This window comes from Mustela nigripes, chromosome 5 (assembly GCF_022355385.1).
Source record: "Mustela nigripes isolate SB6536 chromosome 5, MUSNIG.SB6536, whole genome shotgun sequence".
In the NCBI taxonomy this organism is placed as follows: domain Eukaryota; kingdom Metazoa; phylum Chordata; class Mammalia; order Carnivora; family Mustelidae; genus Mustela; species Mustela nigripes.
Genome location: NC_081561.1, coordinates 56,963,053 through 56,985,779, shown reverse-complemented (window position 1 = coordinate 56,985,779; position 22,727 = coordinate 56,963,053). Strand labels below are relative to the sequence as shown.

The 22,727-nt window shown below is 45.3% G+C and overlaps 1 protein-coding gene across 7 annotated transcripts in view; it reads right to left on the bottom strand.

Moving 5' to 3' along the window:
- The window catches only part of ADGRF5 (adhesion G protein-coupled receptor F5), a 97,148-nt gene that overhangs the window by 42,075 nt on the left and 32,346 nt on the right, over positions 1-22,727 (bottom strand). For 6 of the 7 annotated variants that reach the window (XM_059400299.1, XM_059400302.1, XM_059400297.1 and 3 more), the window contains exons 2-3: positions 11,457-11,582; positions 4,854-4,908 (exon numbers count right to left, since the gene is read on the bottom strand). In XM_059400299.1, coding sequence (XP_059256282.1) covers positions 4,854-4,908; positions 11,457-11,558 — 157 coding nt within the window. In that variant the 5' untranslated portion in view covers positions 11,559-11,582. Of the gene's footprint in view, positions 1-4,853; positions 4,909-11,456; positions 11,583-17,569; positions 17,638-22,727 lie in introns of those variants that run through there. The other variant, XM_059400300.1, reaches the window with a different exon arrangement.

Sequence of the window (22,727 nt, the reverse complement as noted above, 5' to 3'; positions counted from 1 at the left end):
AGTGAAGGTAGCACATTCCAGGTGTCATCGGTGTCACAAACAGAGCCTATTGGCAGGCCCCGAGACACAGACCAGCCAGGATTTCCCCTCTCCTTTCCCAGAAACTGCTGCCCGCCACACAGCACTTATCTTAAAGACACATTTCTGGAAAGTTGGCCCCAAACTGTGACAAGTAGTTCTGGGTCTTAATCACAGCTGTTTAAGCAAACAATCGTATTTTTGCCTGGCCACTCTAATGGGAATTACAGCTTCTCAGAAGTTGGAGCCTAAGTCTATGTGTAAATTAATCTCCCACCTGCAAAAGAATGAAGGCTGCTGACTTCACACAAGAGAAATGAGATTGATGTGATTTTTTTCTGTTGACCCAAAGAGACAATGCCTCTTTATCACTGAAGATCTGGCCCTGTTGTTCTCACCCTTAGTCTCATAGTGGGTAAATATTAAAAGGTGCCTGTTCTTCTGCTTGTTTCTTAGTATGTTCTAGTAGGGAGCAATTTGGCAGGAACACCTGTATCCTATTGTACCGTTGTCAGGAGAGAGTCCGAGGATCATGTCCTCCCTTTAGGCTTTAGAAAGGTTTGTTCATGCACGGGAAAACTACCAGAACCCCCAGGCTGGGCTCGCTGGCAGGTGTCGACGGAGGAGAGCATAGGCGGCACAGTGTGTCATAGACCATCGGGCTGTAATGGAGAAAGTAATCAATTCTCCCAGTTTGTCATATACCCGAGTCATCAAAGTCAGTCCTGTGTAAAATTCTTTTCCTACGAAGATGAAGACAGTGCTCCTTCCTCCTTCCCCTACAAAGCTGCTCTCATAATCATGGCCTCGAATCTCGCAGGCAAGAGCCAGAAACCCATGTTGAAAACTCTTAAGTCTGCCTTGAAAGCATGGACTTTGGAGTCAGAGTGAGATGGGGTCAAGTGTCTTCTTTCCTGGGCCATTAAACCTCTGTGAGCCACTCTTTGCCATGTGTCAAACAGGGGTCATATATTCTTTGCAGAGTTGATGCTAAGAAGTTGGAATGGAGACCCCTAGCCAGTTGTATGGCATAGAGTAATCAGTCTGAAACAGCAGGTAGAAATAAGAATATAAATTATAATAAATGTGATGGCCATATGGCACGCAGATGTCTGCTGGTAGGACAAGAAGAGCTAATGCTATTCTAGTCGGGTCTCACCTTTGAGATGGGTAAGCAGACATACCACACTATTCAGAAATTAAAAGAAAGAAGGATTCCCAGCACATGGAGGGTCAACCCTCAAACCACCGAGGGTGGCGGCTTCTTAGCCTTGTCATCCTTCTCTGGGTTAAGTGTACAAAATACCACATGCTATCCTAAGGAAGATGAAGGCCACAAATCCCCCAAATGTGTTCCTTAACTGGAAAATGCACAGCATTTCATGGACCCAGATGAAGAAGGGCCAGCACAGGCTGGGGCTGCCAGGTCTGCAGAAAGATCGCAATTCCCACCCCGGCAGCCAACCACCCAATTCTCTCACTAGGCAGGTATGAGCATGAAGAACCTCCAGCATGAGGATAGGACATCTCTTCCTCCCTTTCTCGAAAATGGGTCTGCTGTCAGCCATTCCTTTTGAAGCCAAAGAAGAACCCATGAGGGCTTTTCTGCCCAGGACCCAAGAACATTCCCAACAAAGCTTGGAAACCTGGCATGGAGAACGTCACAAAGGCACCTAGATAACACACTTGTGTTACTGCTAACCAAGAAGAAACTTCTGCTCTTGCTCCCCTAGGAAGAATACCGGTAAGACTCAACTGGGAGCTGACTGACAAACCTCCAAGATGAGATCTCCATTCCAACACCGGATTCTACCTCAGGTCTCCACATCCCCCAGATGTTCAGGTCTGTGCGCTCCCGGAATGTCACATGGATCACTGCTACCCATCACCCCATGTCAAAGCTGTCTCCAAGTCCTTTTGATCCACTTGTCATAATATCCTTCACAAGCGTTCCCCTTTCTCCTTTCCTGTTTCCCTCGAGGGGCCAGGGCCAGGGATGGTCTTCCATCCCATTCTTATTTCCCTCTGCTCCCCTGAGGCCTCTCTGCTCTAACTGGCCGGTCCACCCTTCTTCTGGCCTCTGGCCTCCGGGTTTTTGTGCAGACTTCTCTTCCCCAACCGAGTTCTGAAATACTTTTCCAAAAACACTAACTTGTATCTCCCGGCATTCCTCCTCCTGCCTTCAGTGGTTATATGGGACTTTCTCTGTACCTGGGATATTTCAGGCTCCTTCAGATTCAATACTATATTTATAAATAAATCTGTTTCTAGTTTTTAAAAAAATTTTCTTTTATCTTATTATTTTTTTAAAGATTTTATTCACTTATTCATGAGAGACAGAGAGAGGGAGAAGCAGGCTCCCCACTGAGCAGGGAGCCTGATGCAGGACTCGATCCCAGGATCCCGGGACCATGACCTGAGCAGAATGCAGTAACCCAACCATCTGAGCCACCCAGGAGCCCCTGTGTTTATATTTTTAAAAAATCCCCAAATCAAGCAAACCCCTAGATAACACTAGTAAGATTTAAATAGTAAGTACATAATACTATCCAATATCAACAACCCTGTAAAATAATCACTCATATATATTTGTATGCATACATATGTCTGTGTGTAATATGTATATATATATGACATATACGTAATACACATATATACCCATGTGTGTGTATCAAGGGACCCTGAAGTTACACAGCTAACCAGAGTAACTTAGAAAGCAGTCTAAAGGGCTCTGAGCATAAATGGGAGGGTTGATCCTACTTCTCAGGATGATTTGATCCCAAATCCTAAGGATCTGATCCAGTGCCTCAAAAGGACAATCCTTTTGAGGATCCTCTTTCTCTTGGAATCTTTGTTTGTCCCTTTCTGGCCTTAAGTCCCAGAAGGGGAGGATGAGTTTATATGTGAAAGGGGTTATCACCCTGAAAATCAGAGCTCAATCCTCTCGCCTCACTGAGCTAATACAACAAGTAGAACACAGACACCTCCGTGAGGCATCTGCTAACTGTAATCCTTCTGCTGGTTTCTTTCATGGTTTTCCGGGACAGCCGTGCTCTCTCTTTCAACTCCCACCCCAGCTCTGTGTGGTCTAACGCCTGGGTCTTTCCATGGCCATTTCTTTGGAGATTTTGTAAAAGTACCAAAGCCAACTCATCTCCTGCAGACAATGCCTTGAGCCATTAACACTTCTATAATGACTCCAGAGGCCAAAGAGCACAGAGGATCATGTCCAATAAATAGAAAACAGGTTTTTATGGTAATTTATCATCATGATGATTGTTTTTAATGAAAGCACATCTGGAAAATTTTGGTATGTCAAAATCCTTAGACGTAGAAGTGGTTTCCTCCCCCAAAGGCTAACCTCTCACAATGTCACCACAGTCATAAATAGCCGGGCCAGGAAGGACAGGAAGACATTCCTTTTACAACTCAATAGTCACCAACTATCCCCGAGGAAGCTGAGGCCCGCAAGAGCCTGGTAGAAGCCTGGGGCTAGAACTCATCCACAAACAGTCTGATCTTAAAAGAAAAGTCTTTCAGAATACCGAATGGGGACATCTCCAGCTCTGTTGATGTCACAGACTGCAAGGGGGACTCAGGGACTGGAGTCCATGTCCTGTTGCTTGTTTAAAGCAGGGAAAGTGTGCTTCAGATCGCTTTAGGGAAGGAGGGGAGTGGGAGAGCAAAGGTGTGTGGATATAACACAGAGCTAAAGCAGAAAGAAAGAAAGGCAAAAGAAGAAAAAATGAAGGTGTGACCTTCCAGTGAACATTTTGAGACCTCAACAAAATATAATTAAATTGTCATTTCAAGCAATGGAGCAAAGTTGGAGCTGGCTGCTGTTCTGGAAGGCTCTAAGAGACACCTTTATCCCAGCCTCAGGGTAAGCCCACTCTCTTTGGCAGCTTCTGGACTCTTGTGGACCACAAGACTGAACAGACCAAGCCACAGCACACCTGGACTTGAATCAGTCCTAATCCTAAAGTTAAGAAGTTCTACCTTCTCCAGAGTTAGTACCGACATTAAGACAGCGGACTTTTAGCGATAGGAACGTGTCCTCAACTCACAAAGGAGCAGCTGTGACAAGGACACACACTCTCTTCATTTGTTAACTCAGTTACTGAGAAACTGGGCTCAATGCCAGGTTACAGTGATGAAGAGGGCTCAAGAGAATGCCTGTCTCCTGGGAATGACACACAGGAAGTAAAATAATTACAATGCCCTGGGACAGATCTTGTGCTCTGGGAATGTAACAAGGGCAGTGGGAACCCAGAGAAACAGCCCCTCCCTGTCTGGAGCATCAGTGGAAAGCCTTGCGTGGCAGGAGACCGTGTGAATAGAGACTCGGCTTGGAGTCCCCCAGACAACAAAGTAGGTGGCGGGTGGGGCAGTGACCATGTGAAAGGAAACAGAAGGAGAACAAGTGGGAAGGTCACGTGATGTCTGGCAAGGCTAACAGGTGACTGGATTTTCTCTCCAAGGCAACTGGGAGCTCATCGAAGATTTTGTGCAGGAAAATAATGGAATCAGATTGGAGCTTTGAAAGGTTACCATGAGGAAGTTGGGAGCTGAGGAGAGAGCCATTGGAAACAGACTCTTCAGGATTTCAGGAGAGCAGTGAGGGAGGAAATGAGGGGCTTATAATGTGTTGCTGAGGTCCACTGAATGTCATTAGGGTCGAGTAGGGAATGGAGTTCCTTCTAATTACTTCTAGAAATTGAACCATGATGCACTTGCAGACTGAATTATGTGGATGACAGGGTTGGGAAAGTCACAGTAAAATGTCATTTGGTCAGACTTACTAGAAGAAACTGCCAAGCAAAGAGGTTACATACCTGCTCGTTTCTGCCTTAGTGAGTCCTTCCCTGCTGGTTCATGTTCATGGAGAATCTGAAAGAACATTTTAGGAAACCATCAGTTAATGTCAGAGGTATCTTTTCTTCATGACTTTCTGCTCACATGGCCTGAAATGTCAGAGCTGAGCGGAGGGCTGAGGATCCCAGGAAGAAGCTTGTGTCCTGTGAATGGCAGGTGTTCTGTAATGTGAGCTGGCATTCATTTTAGAGACCGTTCTCCAGACGCAGGAGACGAACCCCAAATCACCATATCTGAGACCTCAAGGAACTTCTTTCTGAGCCTCAGTTTTCTTTTCAGCAAAATAGAATAATAAAATTAGTGCACTCATAGGACGCTTATGAGAATTAAATGAACTGCCATGTGACACATAGTTAGCCTCTAGTCATGTTGAATTGTATCATATAATAGAATCGTTAAGAGCAAGGACTCTGCAGACATTGAGTTCAAATCCTAGCTGTGCCATAAAATGGCTGTGTGACAGTGGGCAAGTTATTTAACCTCTCTGTGCTTCAGCACTCATCTATAATATAGCGAGAGGAACAGTCTACCTCACGAGGTTGTCATAAGGATCAAATGATTAACAAATGTAAAGCACTGAGAAATTAGGAAGACGTCCGAAGTGCTATTCTGGGACCATGTCACACTCTTCTGGGGGCACCATTCACATGGACCCCTTCACGCACACTGCCATTGACTTTGTCTCTAGAAAGCTCTTCTCCTGGTGTCATGCAGATTCTTTGTCAAAGTCAAAGAACTGACTTTGACTGGCTTTGCTATTGGGATCTGTGCCAATTCTGCAGCAGGTAACCACACCTTGACCCAACCATGCCTTCCTAGTTTATCCCTGCTAGGATGTGCTTCCTAATACAAACTCCCTTCAAGGCTCAATGGAAGAGCCAGATAGCCCCTACCCTTTGGGGTGTGTCCTTTACCACAAACTCCACATACCTATGAACACCCCCCAGGGCAGAGCTCGTTCTAGCATCTGTGATGTCTACCATTAGTTCCTAGTTGTCTCTCATCATAATGACAATGATAATAATAATTATCATGATAAATAATAGTAATAATAAATAATTCTTTTTTAAAAAGATTTTATTTATTTATTTGAGAGAGAGAGAGCACAAACAGCGGGAACGGCAGAGGGAGAGGGAGAAGCAGACTCCCCACTGAGCAGGAAGCCTGACTTGGGGCTTGATACCAGGGTATCATGACCCGAGCCAAAGGTAGATGCTTAACTGACTGAGCCACCCAAGGGCCCCCAAAATAATAATTTTTGAGATGTATTCAACACCCCTGCGCCAGGCACTGTTAAGTTGATGTGTGCTGAGCTATTTAATCCTCACGACAATCTAAGACACTGATACTATTATTATCCACATACACAGATGAGAAAGCACAGTGGCAGAGGTCAAATGAGTCAATAAGCACACACAGACTTTAAGGGCAGAACCAGGACTCAAACTCACCTAGTCTGGCTCCAGAGTCTACATTTGTCCATACAGGCAATGAGTGATCTATCAGGAGACACCCCAAGAAACTGTGGGTCTGTCTCAGAACCTTATCCTTTCTCTGTTGCCTCCTCCTATTCCCTCCTGCTTTTCAATGACAGTATTAACATCCATGATCTGTAGAGGGGCCACATACCCGACAGTTCACAAATGTCCTTGGAGCAACAAAGAGAGGAATGATGCAAGACGATTGGAATTTACAAAGCCCAGTTGCTATCTCGTTTGTAATGGGTTTGTTTTTTTTTTTTTTTTTTTTTTTAGCCATATTTAAATGCACAGGAACCAAGAGGGAGCAAAATCAATGCATAGGGCTGGTTCCTGTCCAGCTTCCCCTGGAGCCTGCTTTGGCTCTGCTCCCAGGCAGAAGGAAAGGATTTTCCGCTGCATTCCTGTGTCCATCCTCCCTGGGGCCTGGGCACAAGGAGGGGGGAGCCACCAGGAAGACCTCTCAGTGCACTCTTCATGGGCTGTGATTTGAGGGACTCGGCCCAGGAGAAGGTGACCACTGGCGGTCACCTTTGGGAACCTTGCCAACGTCTTGATTTCATCTTCTCCAATCTCTGGGGGACTAAAGAATTGAGGTTAAAAAGATCAAGGTGCAGTCCTTTCCCTGGTACACAGCATTTCAATCTGCAACCATGAGGATCCCTTCCTTCCACTCCCCAATCCAGTTGAGCAGGGCTGGGGTATGGTGACAAAAGCCGCCTTTTAAACATGAGGCCATCTTTTGAGAAATGTTACTTTTTTGCTCTTTCTTCTCCGCATCCTGATGGTGATTAACTGGAAGCATCAAGGGACGTCTCCGCAAAGTGGGCTCCTGCAGCTTCGTCACCTATGGCCTCTATTGTCCAGTGAGGAGGCACAACTTCTTGTGAGAATAACCTACTTGCTTACTTTAAGCCCTGCAGTCTTTGGGGAAAATGGAGGAAAAAACTAAAAGTGATCAAGTGTCTGAGGAGACCCCTAGTGGTGGTGATGATGGTGCATACCCTTGGCCCTCCCAGATATGAGAAGGTACAAAGAGAGGGGCTGCCCGGTCATGGGGCCTGGATTTCAACAAAGGCAAATGCGACAGTCCCACCCGCTCTGGAATCCCAGAGCCTCCTCTCCTTCGTAGCTGGAAAAGTCATTCACTTTCTCTAAGGCTCAGTGTCTTATGCTATGGAAGGCTCTGTTATGAGGCATACCAGAGGCTTGGACAGTTTCTGGCAGTGGCGTGTGTCCAGCCAGCTTGAGGCTCGCCAGGGGCCATCCTTGCCCTCCTAAGTCCTCATGTGACCCCAGTTCGGGGGCATCTGTGACTCTGGCACTTGTCTTTTTTCTTAAACATCGGGTGCTGAGAAGAACTTTCCAGGGAGCATAGATCTTGCCAGATGAAGTATTTACTTCAGACAAGAAAACAGAACATCCAGGGGGCCTCCCTCTGCTTGTCCACATGGAGGTACCCGGATGAGTAGCTGAGGACAATGGCCACCTCTGTGCAAAGGGGATTTCCTTATGGCCAAGTCTCAGCTGGAAGACACAAGGTCACCAATTCCAGGAAATGCCCCACCTTTTGGACATGATAACTTTCAAATAATTGTGTGTGAGGGAGAGAGAGGAGCCTGAAGTGGGCGTGGACAATCTGTCAGGAATGAAGAGGTGGCATTTTATGGGTAGAAAACATTATCCCAGGGAACAGGATGACAAACAAGGTCTCCGGAGGTGGCCAGATCTCAGTCCTCTTCACCAAGGCCCTGTCACTCGCTCCTCTTTTTCTTGGAATCCCCCATATAACATCTTTGCCTCTGGTTAGATATTTGTGTCAGCCAAGCTCTCGGCAGGATGTCTCCTCACAGAGGCGTACTAACATGGGTTGATTAGTACTAGCATAGGAGAAGTGACCCCCAAGTCTGAAGTTCTTGTTCTGCGCCAGTCACTGTGCCCAGTCGTACGTTTGTGTATGAGAATATCTAATCCTCATGACAAACCAGTGAAGAGATACTATTTACTCTCACTGTGTGCAGAGGAGGCAGGTTCAGGGAGATGAAGAAACTGGATGAAGAAATTTCCAAAGCTGACAGAGCCAGGCTTCAAACTCCTGTAATATTGAGGTTGAAGGCCCACAGCTGCTCAAAGGGCCATCATGCGAGCAGGATCAAGGGCAACCTGTCAGAAAGGCCACATCCAGGTCCCACCGCAGACTTCCTGAGTTGAATTCTGCATCTTAATAGGGTGTGCAAATGGGTTAATGCACACACCGAAGTCGGAGAAACTACATTATCGCACTTTCAAAGCCCGTCACCCCATATTTGCGCGCACAAACCCAGAGCCCCGCATCATTCAGGATAGCCTAGAAAGCAACCCAAGTGTCCATGAATGGATAATGGGTAAACAAAATGTGGGATATACATACAATGGGTCATTATTCAGACTTAAGAAAGGAAGGAAATTCTCAGGCCTATTACCACAGAGGTAAATTTTTAGGACATTCTGCGAAGTGAAATCAGTTAGTCACGTAAGGGCAAATACTGTATGATTCCACTCACACAAGGGACTTCAAGTACTCGAAGTCATAGGGAGGAAGTACGATAGCAGTTGCCAGGAGCTGGGGGAAAAGGGAAATGGGAAGTTGTTTAATAGGTAGTGATTTTCAGGGTTTTTTTAAAAAATATATTTTCTTTATTATTTGAGAGAGAGAGACAGCAAGAGAGAGCACAAGCAAGGAGGAGAGGGAGAAGCAGGTTCCCCGCTGAGCAGGGAGCCCAATGTGGGGCTTAATCCCAGGACCCTGAGCTCATGACCTGAGCTGAAGGCAAAGGTTCATCTGATTGAGCCACCCAGACACTCTGATTTTCAGTTTTGCAGGGTGAAAAAGTTCTGCAGATAGGTTGCATGGGAATGTGGATCTATTTAAGACTACTGAACTATTCACTTAAATGCAGTTAGGATGGTAAATTGTGTACACGTTTACCACAGACATGTTTTTAAAAGCTCATTACTACATGTTGCATTTAAAATGGTAGAAGGTCAGCCTTGGGAACTGAGTGGCAGCTTAGGGGACGATAAGCTGATGAGGGAGGTTGGAGTTCATCTCTCCAATGAGGGGGTCTTTGGCCTTTGGGTTGTACGAAGATATTATATCTCAAAGGCAGATCTAAAGAGGGAAAGTGGGGCCCTCTGGAGTGGCAGTGGGAGTTTCCCAGAAGATGGAGTCTGAACTCCACCAGTAGTTTTGGGGGTCACTGGCTTATCCCCTGACCAGCCTCTGCCCCCTGGGCAGATAGAAGGGCTTTGTTAGAGCCACCGCAGTGAGGACCAACCTGGCAGAGCGGTAGGGCACAGCTGCAGCCATGAATGCTAGGAAAGTCTGAAACAGAGGTACAGCTGACCCCACTGCTGAGATCACCTCATGCTTGGGCTTTCTCCTCACAGACCTGAGTAACGCGAGCTCTACACTGACCCTGTGGGTTCACAGGACATGTAAGGGTTTCTCTCCTATTTATCTGAGCCAGCTGCCGCATCCAGTCACACAAGGGGAAGCCCACATAGGAGTCTGGGGGGAGAGAGACACCGTATCTAGCTCCCAAGTCATGAGAGAAATAATGAAAAAGATGAAGAAAACCGAGATCAAATGAAAGACACGAAAGCAGGAAAGAGGAAGGATGTATAGAAAGTTAAAAAAGAAAATCTTGAAAGTAAGATCAAGCATCTTATATATGGCATGGCATGAAATGTGAATAAATTCGTGTTCCCCTAATCAAAGTCAGATTTACTCGGGTTGGGTTTAGAAGAAAAAAACCTTCAAGCACATGTGGTTATAAGAGAACCATTAACACAAAGTGCTATGGTAAAGGCTAAACAAAGAACAAAGATCAGGCAAACATAAATATAAAAACAGGATTGGGGGTGTGTGAGTGGCTCAGTCCATTGAGCGTCGGACTCTTGGTTTTGGCTCAGGTCATGATGTCGGTCAGGGTCATGATATTGAGCTCTGAGTAGGGACTGAGGGCAGAGTCTGCTTGAGGCTCTCTCTCCCTCTCCCTCTATTCCTCCTCTGCTTATGCTCTTTCTAAATAAATAGAGAGAGAGAGAAATACCTTACCAAAAAAAAAAAAAAACCCAAAAAACAAAAATAAAAAAAACCAGACTTGGTCATTGGAATATATGACAAAGAATTAAAATTAAAAAGTATAAAGCAAAGCAAATAGTGACATTCTATAATGCCAAAAAGTACCAGTGAGGCTCTAACAATAGTGACAGACTGAGATATCTTATCTAACAACCAGTGGCAAAAGATGCCATTACGTGGGACAAATAAATAAAAAAAGCAAAAAACTTATGTGCCAGGCCCTGTTCTAAGGCGTCTCACAAATATTAACAGATCTAATTCTCTAGCAAGCAGGAAATCAGTACTATTATCATCACTCTACAGGTGAAAAAGCGGAGACACAGAATTCCACCGGTTTCTCAAAATTTCATAACATGACCTGTCTCTGGGACCTGAGATGGCCTCAGAAAGGAGTAAGTAATAATTCCTATAAGGAGTAAAGGTGTATTTATCACCCTCTTTCATTAAGCTAATCTCCCATGGACTTCCCATAGCCCAAACAAAACCACCTGGATAATCTCTCAGCAAAAAGTTAAATGACATCCATGGCCCCATCATCTTTATCATTTTGTGATTGTGACACACACACACACTCTCTCTCTCTCTCTCACACACACACACACACAAACCCCTTCTGAAATGTGTTCTAGTGTGATGCTCAAGTTTAAATGACTCTAATGTCTTAGAGTCATTGTCATCAGTTTCAGAATGGACTTTCAGGCTTAAAGGCGGCATTTAGTTGAGGAGGGAGGATGGGGGACGTTCCCTTGAGCACCACTGATATCAGAGTGTGCTAAGTGGTCGCCCAGTAGACACACTGACATCCATTTATGTTCACTCCCTCCCCCACATTTGCAACATTTCCTCAAAAGCCCTAAAAAAAGTTGTTTTTTTTTTTTAAAGCAATTTCCATCTGTGACATTCCCAGGAAATCAGAAAAATGTGACAAGGAAAAATAGAGCAGACATGGGTGTACTCACCAAGGGATGAACAATAGACTCTAAATTCAAGTTCAGCGTAGCTTGGGAAAAATAAATCACAACAATCATGAAGCACAATGTGGTTCTCCTTGGGGATTTCATTTCTTTAGGATTGAGTTGCTTTGCCTGAAATGTAAATATGAGAGTTTAGAGATAGAAGAATTTGTTTATCAAACAGAGGGAGAACAAGCAAACCCCGTTTCGAAGGTCACAAGACGAAAAGAGGAGACTGGAAGGAACATGACGGTATCAACTGGAGAAAACATCCTCTGCTCCAGACCCGGGGCTGAGGAAATGGTCGGGTCGGGAAGGATGGGGATTGTGGATGGCTGTGTACCGAGGACAAAGGTATCAGTGTTTGGGTACTTTTCCTATGTGCATAGAGAAGGAGAGAGGGAATAAAAGAGAAAGGAGAAAGATGGGAAGGGGCAGAGCAGGAAGAAGAGAAAGACTACTGAGCAAGAAATACTTCAAACGTCGTGATCCACTACACACAGTAACTGGACAAAAGAACTCAGAGTACAATACTTACCTTTGCTACATGCCTCACACTCTGATATTTTCAATTCGAGCCTATCTTATCTTACCCTATTTTTCCTTCAAATTCTGATAGGAACCCATCAAAATTGACCTCATGATGCATATTAATGGACTACGACTCATTAGTATGAAAAATCCTAGACTCCATCATAAAAATATAAGTTGTGTTTTATAGTTCTTTATAATAATATGGTACACAACATAGAATATTCATATCACGGGTCCCATCTTATACACTGATTTTTGATAGCTACTTCTGTATAATGCTGGTGATTAAGATGACATTTTTTGGTGACTAGATTGATCATTACTGCATTTAAAAAGTTGAGTATCGGGGGCTCCTGGGTGGCTCAGTTGTTAAGCATCTGCCTTTAGCTCAGGTCACGATCCCAGGGTCCCTCTCCCACACCCCCTGCTTGTGTTCCCTCTCTTTGCTGTGTCTCTCTCTGTCAAATAAATAAATAAAATCTTAAAAAAAAAAAAAAAGTCGAGTATCAGTTTGCATCATTCCAACCCTCGCGGGTCTGGGGACTCAGACAATCTACTTCGTATAGATTTCTTTCCTTGTTGAGTTTTTTTTTTTTTTTTTTTTTTTTTAACAGCCATGTTCTTTTGTGAAAAGAGCAGGAAATCAAGAGACAGAAGATACAGATTAAGATCTAAGACCACCATGAACTACATATCCTTGGGTAAGTCACTTATCTTCACCGAGCCCAATATTCCTCATCTACAAAATGGGGACAGTTCTACCTCCTATTTTCTCACAGACTTTCCTGAGGCTCAAATGATTAAAGACCGTGAAGGGCCACAGGGGTGCAAAGCTGCAGTGGTTTCACGCTGGTCATTGGTAGAGTCCAGAGGGCAGCCATCAGGAAGGGCAGGCCTTAGCCCAGGCATTGCAGCAAGTGCCGGGGGCCGTGGCCAGGATAACGCACAGATGGGAGCCGAGACTTACAGGCCAGGGAGAATTGCGTTTCAATCACCGGCTGCTGGCTGCCTCCTTTTCCTCTTCCCCAGTGGAAAAGAGGGAAGCATAAGGCCCTGGAAAACTGACCCAGTCTGCAGATCTGGCAATCAAAATACATTTTTAAAATTCTGCAACTCAATCGCTTTTGGAAAATGCTTTGCAATTTAGGTTACGAGAATAGATGAATCTCAACCAGATGCATCTGGGTCTTTGTTAGAAGGGAACAGGCTTTTGTGGGTATTGAGCGGACCCAGCCTGGTGATAACAACTGTTCCTGGGATGAACTGGATACTTAGGAGGCAATTGAACCTTTTCAGGCCCCACCTTAGTGCGCTAAACTAGCTGCTTCCAGACAGAGGCAGTTAATTGAGGGAATGAGAAACAGTAACTGAAGGGTTAAGGAGCCTCCCTTGACCTCTGATAGTCAGGGAGGGACCCAGGTGTTAGATGAACTGTATATCCTCTCCACCGTTTCCCAGTGGTGGCCTTGGGGTCAGAATTAGCAGGAATTATACCGTCCCCAGATGGCCACATCTAGTCCTTTTGTATAGGCTACTGGCCAATACTGCCCACTGTCCCCATGTTCCCGCAGCTTCCCTAGGGACAGTTTTTGATGAAATTAACACTCGTCTCTCTGTTGACCTATTTAGTGACAACAAATTCACAAGTCAATAGAAATGTAGCACAAGTCAATAGAGATCCCACTATGGGGAAGGGAATGTTCTCTGGATGCAGGAGAAGAATAGGGTTTGCTTCCACAGTAATGGTGAGGGGGGAGTTCTCTACTTGTAGAAGGATGTCACCATGTTGATGGAAAGATAATATTAAAAATACTTGACAACCAGTTTGTTTGGTCATACCACTGGCCTGCCCAATCAGAACAGTGATATCAGCTGAAGATCAGCTCAGCTTTTAGGGTTCCTAGGTTTTGGGAGATATCTGAAGACAAACTTCCCTTACCTATATCAACAATCTTTCATTAACCCTCAGCTCACAGCTGTTCTCATCCATGAGGAGCCAATGGACAGTTTAACTTGGCTAATGGTGAAAAAAAAAAAAAAGATCCCAGTTCACCCAATTAAAAGCAGGGAGTAGATCCTAATATATCTAGTAGAATAGATATATTGAAGACAATATATCTTCAGTAGGGTCCCTTTAATTGTAAATCCTCTCGAAGTTCCTATTCATGCTATATTCCTGGATTAAATGGCAGACAACCTCCAAGAAACGAGAAACGCAGAGACAAACAGGCAAAGAAGTAAGAAAATGATCTGATGTTGTTCTCAATTTCCTTCTCTTTTTAAATTATAAATCCTGGATAGTCTCTACTAAAACTTACCAACATGAATGAGCCAGCTTATGCTTCTTAGAAGCATATGCTTCTTATGCTTATTAGAAAAAGCTGGGAACTATGATCTCATGCTCAGTACAAACTCCGGGGTGATGAGCAACTTCCCATCTTCTCTGGCCCTATTTTTCTGTCTGCGAAGTTAGAAGACAAGGAGAGGGAAATCAAGTGTCCTGACGTCATATGCCAGGAATAAGTCCTCAGGATTCCCAGCAGCACCACATTTGTAGGGTGGGGGTTCGTCTTCCTTGAAGACATTCTCTTGCGGAGTGATTACACATCAGGAACCGCCATTGTGAAAATGACCTGAAACAGCCCAGGGAACGGTTCTCCCAGATCTTAGGTACCACCCACCAGTGCTCCAAATCAACTGCTCTCCTGGAAACCCTTCATCAGCACTGACCTTCCCAGACTTTATTGGCAAGGAAGCAGGGGTGGGGGTGCTGAGTGGTGAAGAGGAGCAAATGAGCTCACGTGCCTTTGCAAGGTTAGAAGCATGTTCACACAATGGCCACGTCTGGAGGTCTGGTGCCCCAATGTCATCATCAAGTTGTGACTTCCAGCTCCATGTAAGTAGGGCAATAGTGGGACTCATTCTGGAAATGACTTATTTCCTAAGCTCTACACAGCTCTGCCTTTTCATGCCCTCTGATATCCTTAGCCCCTCTCGCCTGGGAACTTTAGCCTGGATAGTCTCCTGGCTCCTCCTGGGTAGCAGGAAGGAGAGGCAAGAATGTGAATCCACATTGGCTCAATCTCTGAGCAGGTGCCTCCTCCTGCCTCCAGCCCAGGGCTCTGCTCCCCACTTCAGCCTGGCATGCATTTCTTCCCTTAGCATTGCCTGGGTGAAAAAGTTCCCTGGGGTATTTGTGCCTCATCTCCTCCAGTGGTTCTTGGCCCTGGCTGTACTCCAGAACCATCACCTGGGGAGTTTCGTGTTTTTCTTTTTCCATTTGCTTGGTTGTTATTTTAAAATCACCCTGGACCCATTGAGCTAAAACATCTGGGGGATGGGAGCCAAAATTCTGTATCCAGCCAAGCTGTTTCTGGTGCACAGAGAGGTCTGAGGTCTGCAGATCTGTATCCTCAGCAATCTAATGCAGCAGTCTAGAATGCATTCCCCTGCAGAGGCTCCACACTCTGCACAAAGCCCCACGTGGGGCTCAGTCTCAGGACCCTGAGATCATGACCTGATACATGGCCTGAACCAAAATCAAAACGCTTTAAGAGACTGAGCCCCCCAGGTGCTCCTTACTCAATAGTTTCTAATACAATCCAATAGTGAGATTGTATTTTATGTCTCATTTAGTATCAAATATGTTGCACACTTAGGCACTGACAAATACAGAGTGTTTTCTCCAGCCCCCAATTGTGCTCTGCATCACAAACTGAAAGGAGTCATGGTCCTTGCCCCCAAGAAGCTCTCAGTCTCATCGGGAAGGAGCCAAACATAGCCTGAAAAACAACAACATAAAAACCACTATGTACTGAGTATGCGCTGTATACCAGGCACAGTGCTCAGTGCAGTCAATGGGTTAACTTGCTTCGCCTGCCTCTCACAATGATCCCGTGATATAGGTATTTTTATCCTAATTCATAGATGAGAAAACGAGGGCCCAGTGGAATTCGCCTAGGACACGCAGCTAGTAAGGAACAGAGCCAGATCCGTTCCCAAGTTGTCTCCCCAGTGAGCCACAGTATGCAAGTGATAAGCATGGCTAGAGCTGAGGACTGGGGGAAAGTGGGGTGAGTTTGGGAATGTCTAGGGTCCATGGCCAGACTCTGAAGGATGGGTGATGCTTTCATGTGTAATGAAGAAAGGAAAGAGAACCTCAAGCGTAAGACAACAGCATCAGCAGAGGAACAAAAAAAGCCCAAAGGGTGAGGTTTAGCAGTCCCCTGTGCGCCTCCTGGGAGTTCCCTTGAGCGGCCTGCCCAACCATGGTGACGTAGGCCCAGCCATGGTCCCCAGGAGGGTATTGTTCTCCCAAACAATGACTGGCCCCAAAGAAGGCAGAGTTATTTCTGCTGTGATCTGGAAAGAGAATTTGGTGGCATCAGGGCTTGGGTGATTCCCTCCTTCCCGTAGGAGACTGGAGTGGAAAGAGGACCAACTTCAAAGCGAAACAGGCTGGTGTTCTGATTCGAGCTCCAGCCTCAATGAGGGGTGAGACACTTGGCCCCACAAAGCCCCTGTCTTCTGGGAGGAATGACAAGGATCTAAGCATTCACACTGCAGCATCGATGTGGACATTGGGGATCATATCCGTGAAGGACAAAAGGGCCTGGTCCTCTTTGTAATTTGTTGTGGGCTGAGCTGTGTCCCTCCAAAATTGGTATGCTGAAGTCTAACCCCCAGTACCTCAGAATGTGACCTGATTTGAAGATAGGGTCTTAAAAAAGGTAATCAAGTTAAAATGGGATCATTACAGTGGGCCCTCATCTCATATGACCATTGACCTTGTAAGAAGAGGAGACTAGCACGCAGATACAGAGGAAGGTGCGTGGGAAGATCTCTGAGGGTGAGGACGATCTACCAGCCCAGGAGGGAGGCCTCTGAGGAGGTCACCCCTGCTGACCTGTTCGTCTCTGAATTTAAGCTCCAGGTCTGTGAGGAAATAAATTTCTGTTGTTCATACCGTCTAGTCTGTGGGACTTTGTTACGGCAGCTCTGGAAATCTAATTAGAATTCAATAAACATGATACACCCCTATTTTTTTATTTAGAAAGGGTGAGTGTGACCTCTGGTCTGCTGCTCAACATTTATTGAGCGCTTATACGGAGTATGTTTTTATGAAAACTGAAAACTGAACTATTGGTTTATCTGAACAGAGCATAAACACACGCTGTCCAAAATGGGAGACAAATTAGAGTTCATCTCTCTTTTCAGCACTGCCCCCAGCCTCCCACACCCCTTAGTTTTTCAGACGAGGAAGCTAAGGCCTTGCAAAGGCTCTCAGCCTCAAAGTCAGGACTCAGGAGGTCAGCTGAGCATTCTTAAAATTCTAGACAATAATAGTGTCCTAGAGTCGGACAAGCCATTTCTAATACAATTATGGACAGTAATTGTCATCAAAGATGATGCTGAGAAGTACGTAAGTCAATCCTTGTAATTTATGAGGTGCTTGCTCTATCCAGGGATGCTGAGCTCCCTCCAAGGATCACGTCACGTAACCCTCTCAATGATTCTGTGGTACCACTCAATCCTCTCCACTTTTCAGGGGTAGAAATGAAAAGTTAGAAGGAAGAGTAACTCACCAAGGCCACACAGTTGACACACAGTAGTGACAAAATTATAAGCTAAGCAGTCCATCTCACAGGTCACCCTTTGGGTTGCAAGGCCTTCCTGGTGGGATATCAAGAGGAATAAATGGAAAACTTTCTCTGAATGGACAATGGATCAGGCAACTGGAACTACAAGTTCTAGCCTCGCTCTGCCACTAACCAGTTGTGTGATCTGGGGCAGGTCCCTTCATCTTTCAGGGTCTCAACTGTGTTATCAGCAAAGACAAGAGAGTTGACTGTACCGTGGAATGGGAGTTGGCCTCTGAGGTCCCATTACTGTTCAAAGAGTGTAAAATCTCTCATGTTTATTGCAAAAGCAAGGTAACCTCACTTAGACATCTGAGCCTAAACATAACTCTCTCTTGGATTTATCCCACCCACCGCTGACTTACGATACAGTTCAGGTCTTCACTGCCCCTCACCTGCACCACTGCAACGGCTTCCGTTCTTTCCCTCCATCGTCTACATGGATACAGGATTAATCTCCCAAAAGTGCTCTTCTCGCATGTTCCCTGTTCAGCTCCCCAGAAGCAATTGCTTTCATTGATGCTCAAGACCTTCCAGGACCTGGATTTTATATTCCAGAGCAGGCATAGTTAATAAGCATCGATCAGATTTTCACCACTGAAGGGGGCTGATTTTTCATAATTGAAAAGAGTGTAAGGGATTTCCAGTGTCCTTACATAAGTGGAAATGCAAAAATGGATCTTTGAGAATTAATCCTGGCAGTGGGGAGGGGCAGGTCTTATTGTCAAACTACTTTTCAGTGTTTGGCAAAACCAAAATAATCCTGCCATTTACTTGGTTTGGTAATTTCCAACTTTCTCTGCCTCTAAAACTCAGGAAAATCACTGCATATTCAACTTCTATCCTCCTGGCTGAAGGTTCCTTGAACTCTTCAGCTATAAATAGTCTCTACTTTCTCCTAACACCTGCTCTTAATCTAGGCCCTAACCTTCCTCCTTGTATTCTATTTATTGTTCTAAGTATATCATGGAGCAATTCTATTTATTCCCTTACTCGTGTATCCTTTTCTGTATTCATTCACTGCACAAACATTGATTAAGCCCTGTTAAGTGCAGGCCCTCTGCTAGGTGCAGAGGAAGCAATAGAAAACAAGGGACTGTTCCTTGTCTCTGTGGAGCTAAGAGTCTAATGGAAGAGATAAGCATCATTGTGGAAGCAGTGACACAATTCATTGTTTCACTATGATCGTGAAAGTGTGACCAAGGAGAGCAATCAGAACACTAGTCCATTGCTGAGAACCTATTATGTGCCAGGCACCAAGCTAAGCATTGACTATATTAAATCTTTTTATTCTCACAACAATTCCAGTGCAAGGGGCGTAGTATGGTAGCTAATGAACAGTATGATATGAAATGAACTGTGCAACAGAATGGTTAAGTATTTTGCCCCAAATCACACAGCTAGTAAGTGGCAGAGCCAGAACGTGAACCAGAGAAATGTTACTGCAGAGCCCCTTTTAACCACCGTGCTCAAATGTCTAATAAAGCTTGTTAACACAGGGTCTTGACCTAGTTCTGGGGATCTGTGGTCAGCATCCTGGAGAAAGTATTTAAGGGGGTTGAAATCTGAATTGTGAGTTGGAATTAGCTGAAAACAAAAGAGAGGTCAGAGGGAGAGGAGGAAGAGGGTTCCAGGCAGAAGGAAGATCTTGTGCAAAGGGCCTGAGGTAGAAAAATGCATGGCACATTCAAGGAGCTGTGAATGGGCCAGAGTGTCTGGAAAACCAAAAGGAAGGAGAGGATGGTTATGGGAGGGCTTCTGAGGTGAGCAGAACCCAGGGAAGGCAGGATAATTGCGGCCACAAGAGTAGTAAGATTGATTAGGAAGACCATAGAGAAAGTAGAAATGACAGCCTAGAACTGAGGCCCACAGAATTCCAACAAACATAGGTCTTGTCAAAGAAAGTGATTGAGCCAAGATGTTTGGGAATGAGAGACCAGGAGGCAGGAAGGAACCAGGACTAGAAGAGGGTCTGGAACCAGGGAGAGTCAGGTTTTAAGTAGCAGAGTGTGGTCAATTACATCCATTGGTGCTGAAAGGAGCATCCAAAGGGGATATGATTGCCTATTGGATTTGGACACACGATGTCTTCTCAGCAAGGGGCCTCTCCTTGGAGTGAGTGGGGAGGAAACCACAATGAGGGCAGTTGTACAGTGAGTGGGAGATGAAGGCATAGAGTCAGTGAGTGTGTAGACCTTAAGAAATTTGGTTGCAAGGTGGAAGAGAGAGTGGAGATTTTTCCCATATGTAACCAGCTTGGCTCTCCCGTTATAGTTGTGACTTTCTTTTTAAGAAAGGAGCTGATTGCATTGCACGCGAGGACTCTACCAAGGGGAGTCATGCCTCCTACTAACACATGGCCTGTGACTGGCTAACGAGACAAGCTACTATCCCCTTGGAAAGAAGCCCCTGGTGTGTTTCCCTCTTCCCTGCTTTGCCCGTTCTGGGGTACAGACTACATGGTTATATAGCTATTGTTTTAAACATGTACTTCTGATCAAATAGTAGGCGAGAGACTGAAATTACATATAAACATACATCATTCTACAACTGGAGGATAATTCAAAGCAGATTCCTTTTGACGGTACGTGCAAAATGGTAATACCAAATTTCAGAGGAGTCGCGAGTTTTTCTGGGATTATTGCTCTTGGTTTATCCCATGAGGCACAGGGTACCATCAGTAACCTCTGTCCCGAACTGCAGAAATACAGGTTAAAAATCCTCAAGTATAACTTTAAGAGCTGCCCTCGCAGATCTGTATTTTCAACTGCAGAGGCGATAAGACCTATCTTTGCTGACATTATTTAATTAGATGATTCATCCCTGGCACATGCAGAACGAGAAGCTAAATATTTATTTAACACGAACACGAATCACAATGCCAATTAAAGGACTGCCTTGAAACCTTTTTTTCTATTTAATTTTCCCTTGCCTTGAACTAAGGTCCTGCAGCAGCATTGTGTTGGGTGGCTCAGGACTCTCAGATTACAGAGGAACATTTGTTTGTACACAATGGGGTCAAGTTTTCCAAAACACACTGCACATGTGTGCCGCGTTGATAACCTTTTATACTTCTTCCCTTGTTGTAAATCCCTGGAGGGTTTTAACCTTTAAGCAAGAGATTGCCATCTTGATGAAAACACGAAGTTCCTAACTCGGCTCTTATCTCATCTATCTTGCTACTCTCATTTGCCATGTGGAGGGGTTTCCCTAAGCCCCGGGAAAACAATGCCAGGGGTGCATTCCAGGGGCGAGGGAGGGTAGCCCTGTGGTTGACTGTTGCGCTGGATAGAGCATCAGAGGGCTTGGGTATGGGTGCAAACCTTCCAGTTCTGTGGTTCTACTCTTCAGCAAGTTGATGCAAAAGAATACTGGAGTAATACTCATAATAATAATGGACCAACTGGAGCAGTCTCTGGTCACTCTGCAGGAGCAGAGGCTTGGAGGCCATCATTCTGGAGAGTGGGGAGGTCTGTGGGAGGGTCTGAGGGCTGGGTGGCTGAGGTGGATGTGAGCAGGAACCACACTGGGCATTCCAGGGGCTCAAGGCAGCCATTTACAACATAACTTAAAATATTCCAACATCTTAAGAATTGGCAGGACCACCTTAGCTCTCTGTGTCTCCTGCTTTCAGGAGCCCTTACTCCCGCTGTCTCCTGAAACAAGGCATTGCTGTCCTTGGCCAATGATTTCATTTCTCTGAAATTTTCATTTTCCCCTCTAGGGATTCTGTTAGACTTCAAGAATAAAGTATGCATATGATTCAAGATGAAAAAACTATTATTTTTTCCCCCAAAATACAGTACCCTGAGAAATCATGAACATTCCAAGATTTCTCTAATCATCAATGCCATTCTTCACGAGTCCCTGTCCTCCTTGGGTTCTTGGTTTCTGAAGTCACTTAGCGCCTCTTCCTTTGCAGCACCTCCCCCCACCCCACCCCAGTCTCTTATCACTCCAGCTTTTGCTCCCTTCTCTCCTCTGTCCTCCCTTCCCTCCTCCTCACCATCTGCAACTGCTCCACCATTAGTCCATCAAAACCTGTCCTAGGTCCTTGGTTCACCTCCCTTGACACCCTCTCTCTTAGGGAGCTTGCCCATTTCTGTAGTCTTAGTTATCAAGTTACATGAGAATTCCCAAAGCTTTATTTCCACCCTGATCTCTTTGCTACATATCACACACCTCGGTCAAAATTCAGCTCACCCGAGACTGAATGTCATTTTTCTCTCCCACTGCTACCTCCTAACCTATCTCTTCCCAGATCTGTCAATGGCTGGACTCACTCACTCTCCAGGTTCCCGGATGCACCACGCCACAGGTAGTGAGCAGGAGAGGAAGCAGCGACTCAACCAGCCTCTGAGTCCTGTCCTGGCCTCTGCTGCTGCCTGCTACACCCTGGTCACCACCCTGGTTTGGACGTGATCATCCCACACCTGGCTGATTGCAGCCATCTGGATGGGCTTCCTCACTTCTGCCTCCACCTGCTCAATAACCCAACACACCATCAGCAGATGCATTTGCATGGAACGCTATTTTCCATAGATTGCTGTCTACCGCATTCAAATTCTTCAAACTTTCTCAAGTGACCGAGGAATATTTGAGCTCCTTTACCTGGCGAGCATGATCACCATAACCCCAATGTGAACCCAGCTCTGCCACATTTTTCTTCCACCACACTTGGATACAGAGCAGATAGACCACTCACAAGCTTTCATTGTGCCTTTTCTTGCAAAAGGCGTCATAAATGTTAACCATAAATGTTGGTCGAATAGATTGCTTCTCAAACCATCCTTGGCCACTGAAATGTCCCATTCCTCCTTTCTGAGCTTTACTCCTTCCAGATCATGCTATTTCCTTAGTAACAGCGACAGTTGCTGTCATTTATCAAGTTCTTGCTACATGCCAGGCATTAGACTAAGCACTCTGCGAGCACTTGGCTCATTTAATCCTCAAATTCTATATTGGTAAAACTACCGTGGTCCCCACTTTACAGGTGAAGGAACTGAGGCATGAGTAAATTAAATAACACACCCCAGGTCACACAGTAAAATAGGTAATTCTGTTGCCAAAGTCTGAACTCTTGATCTTTAGAGCACACTGCCGC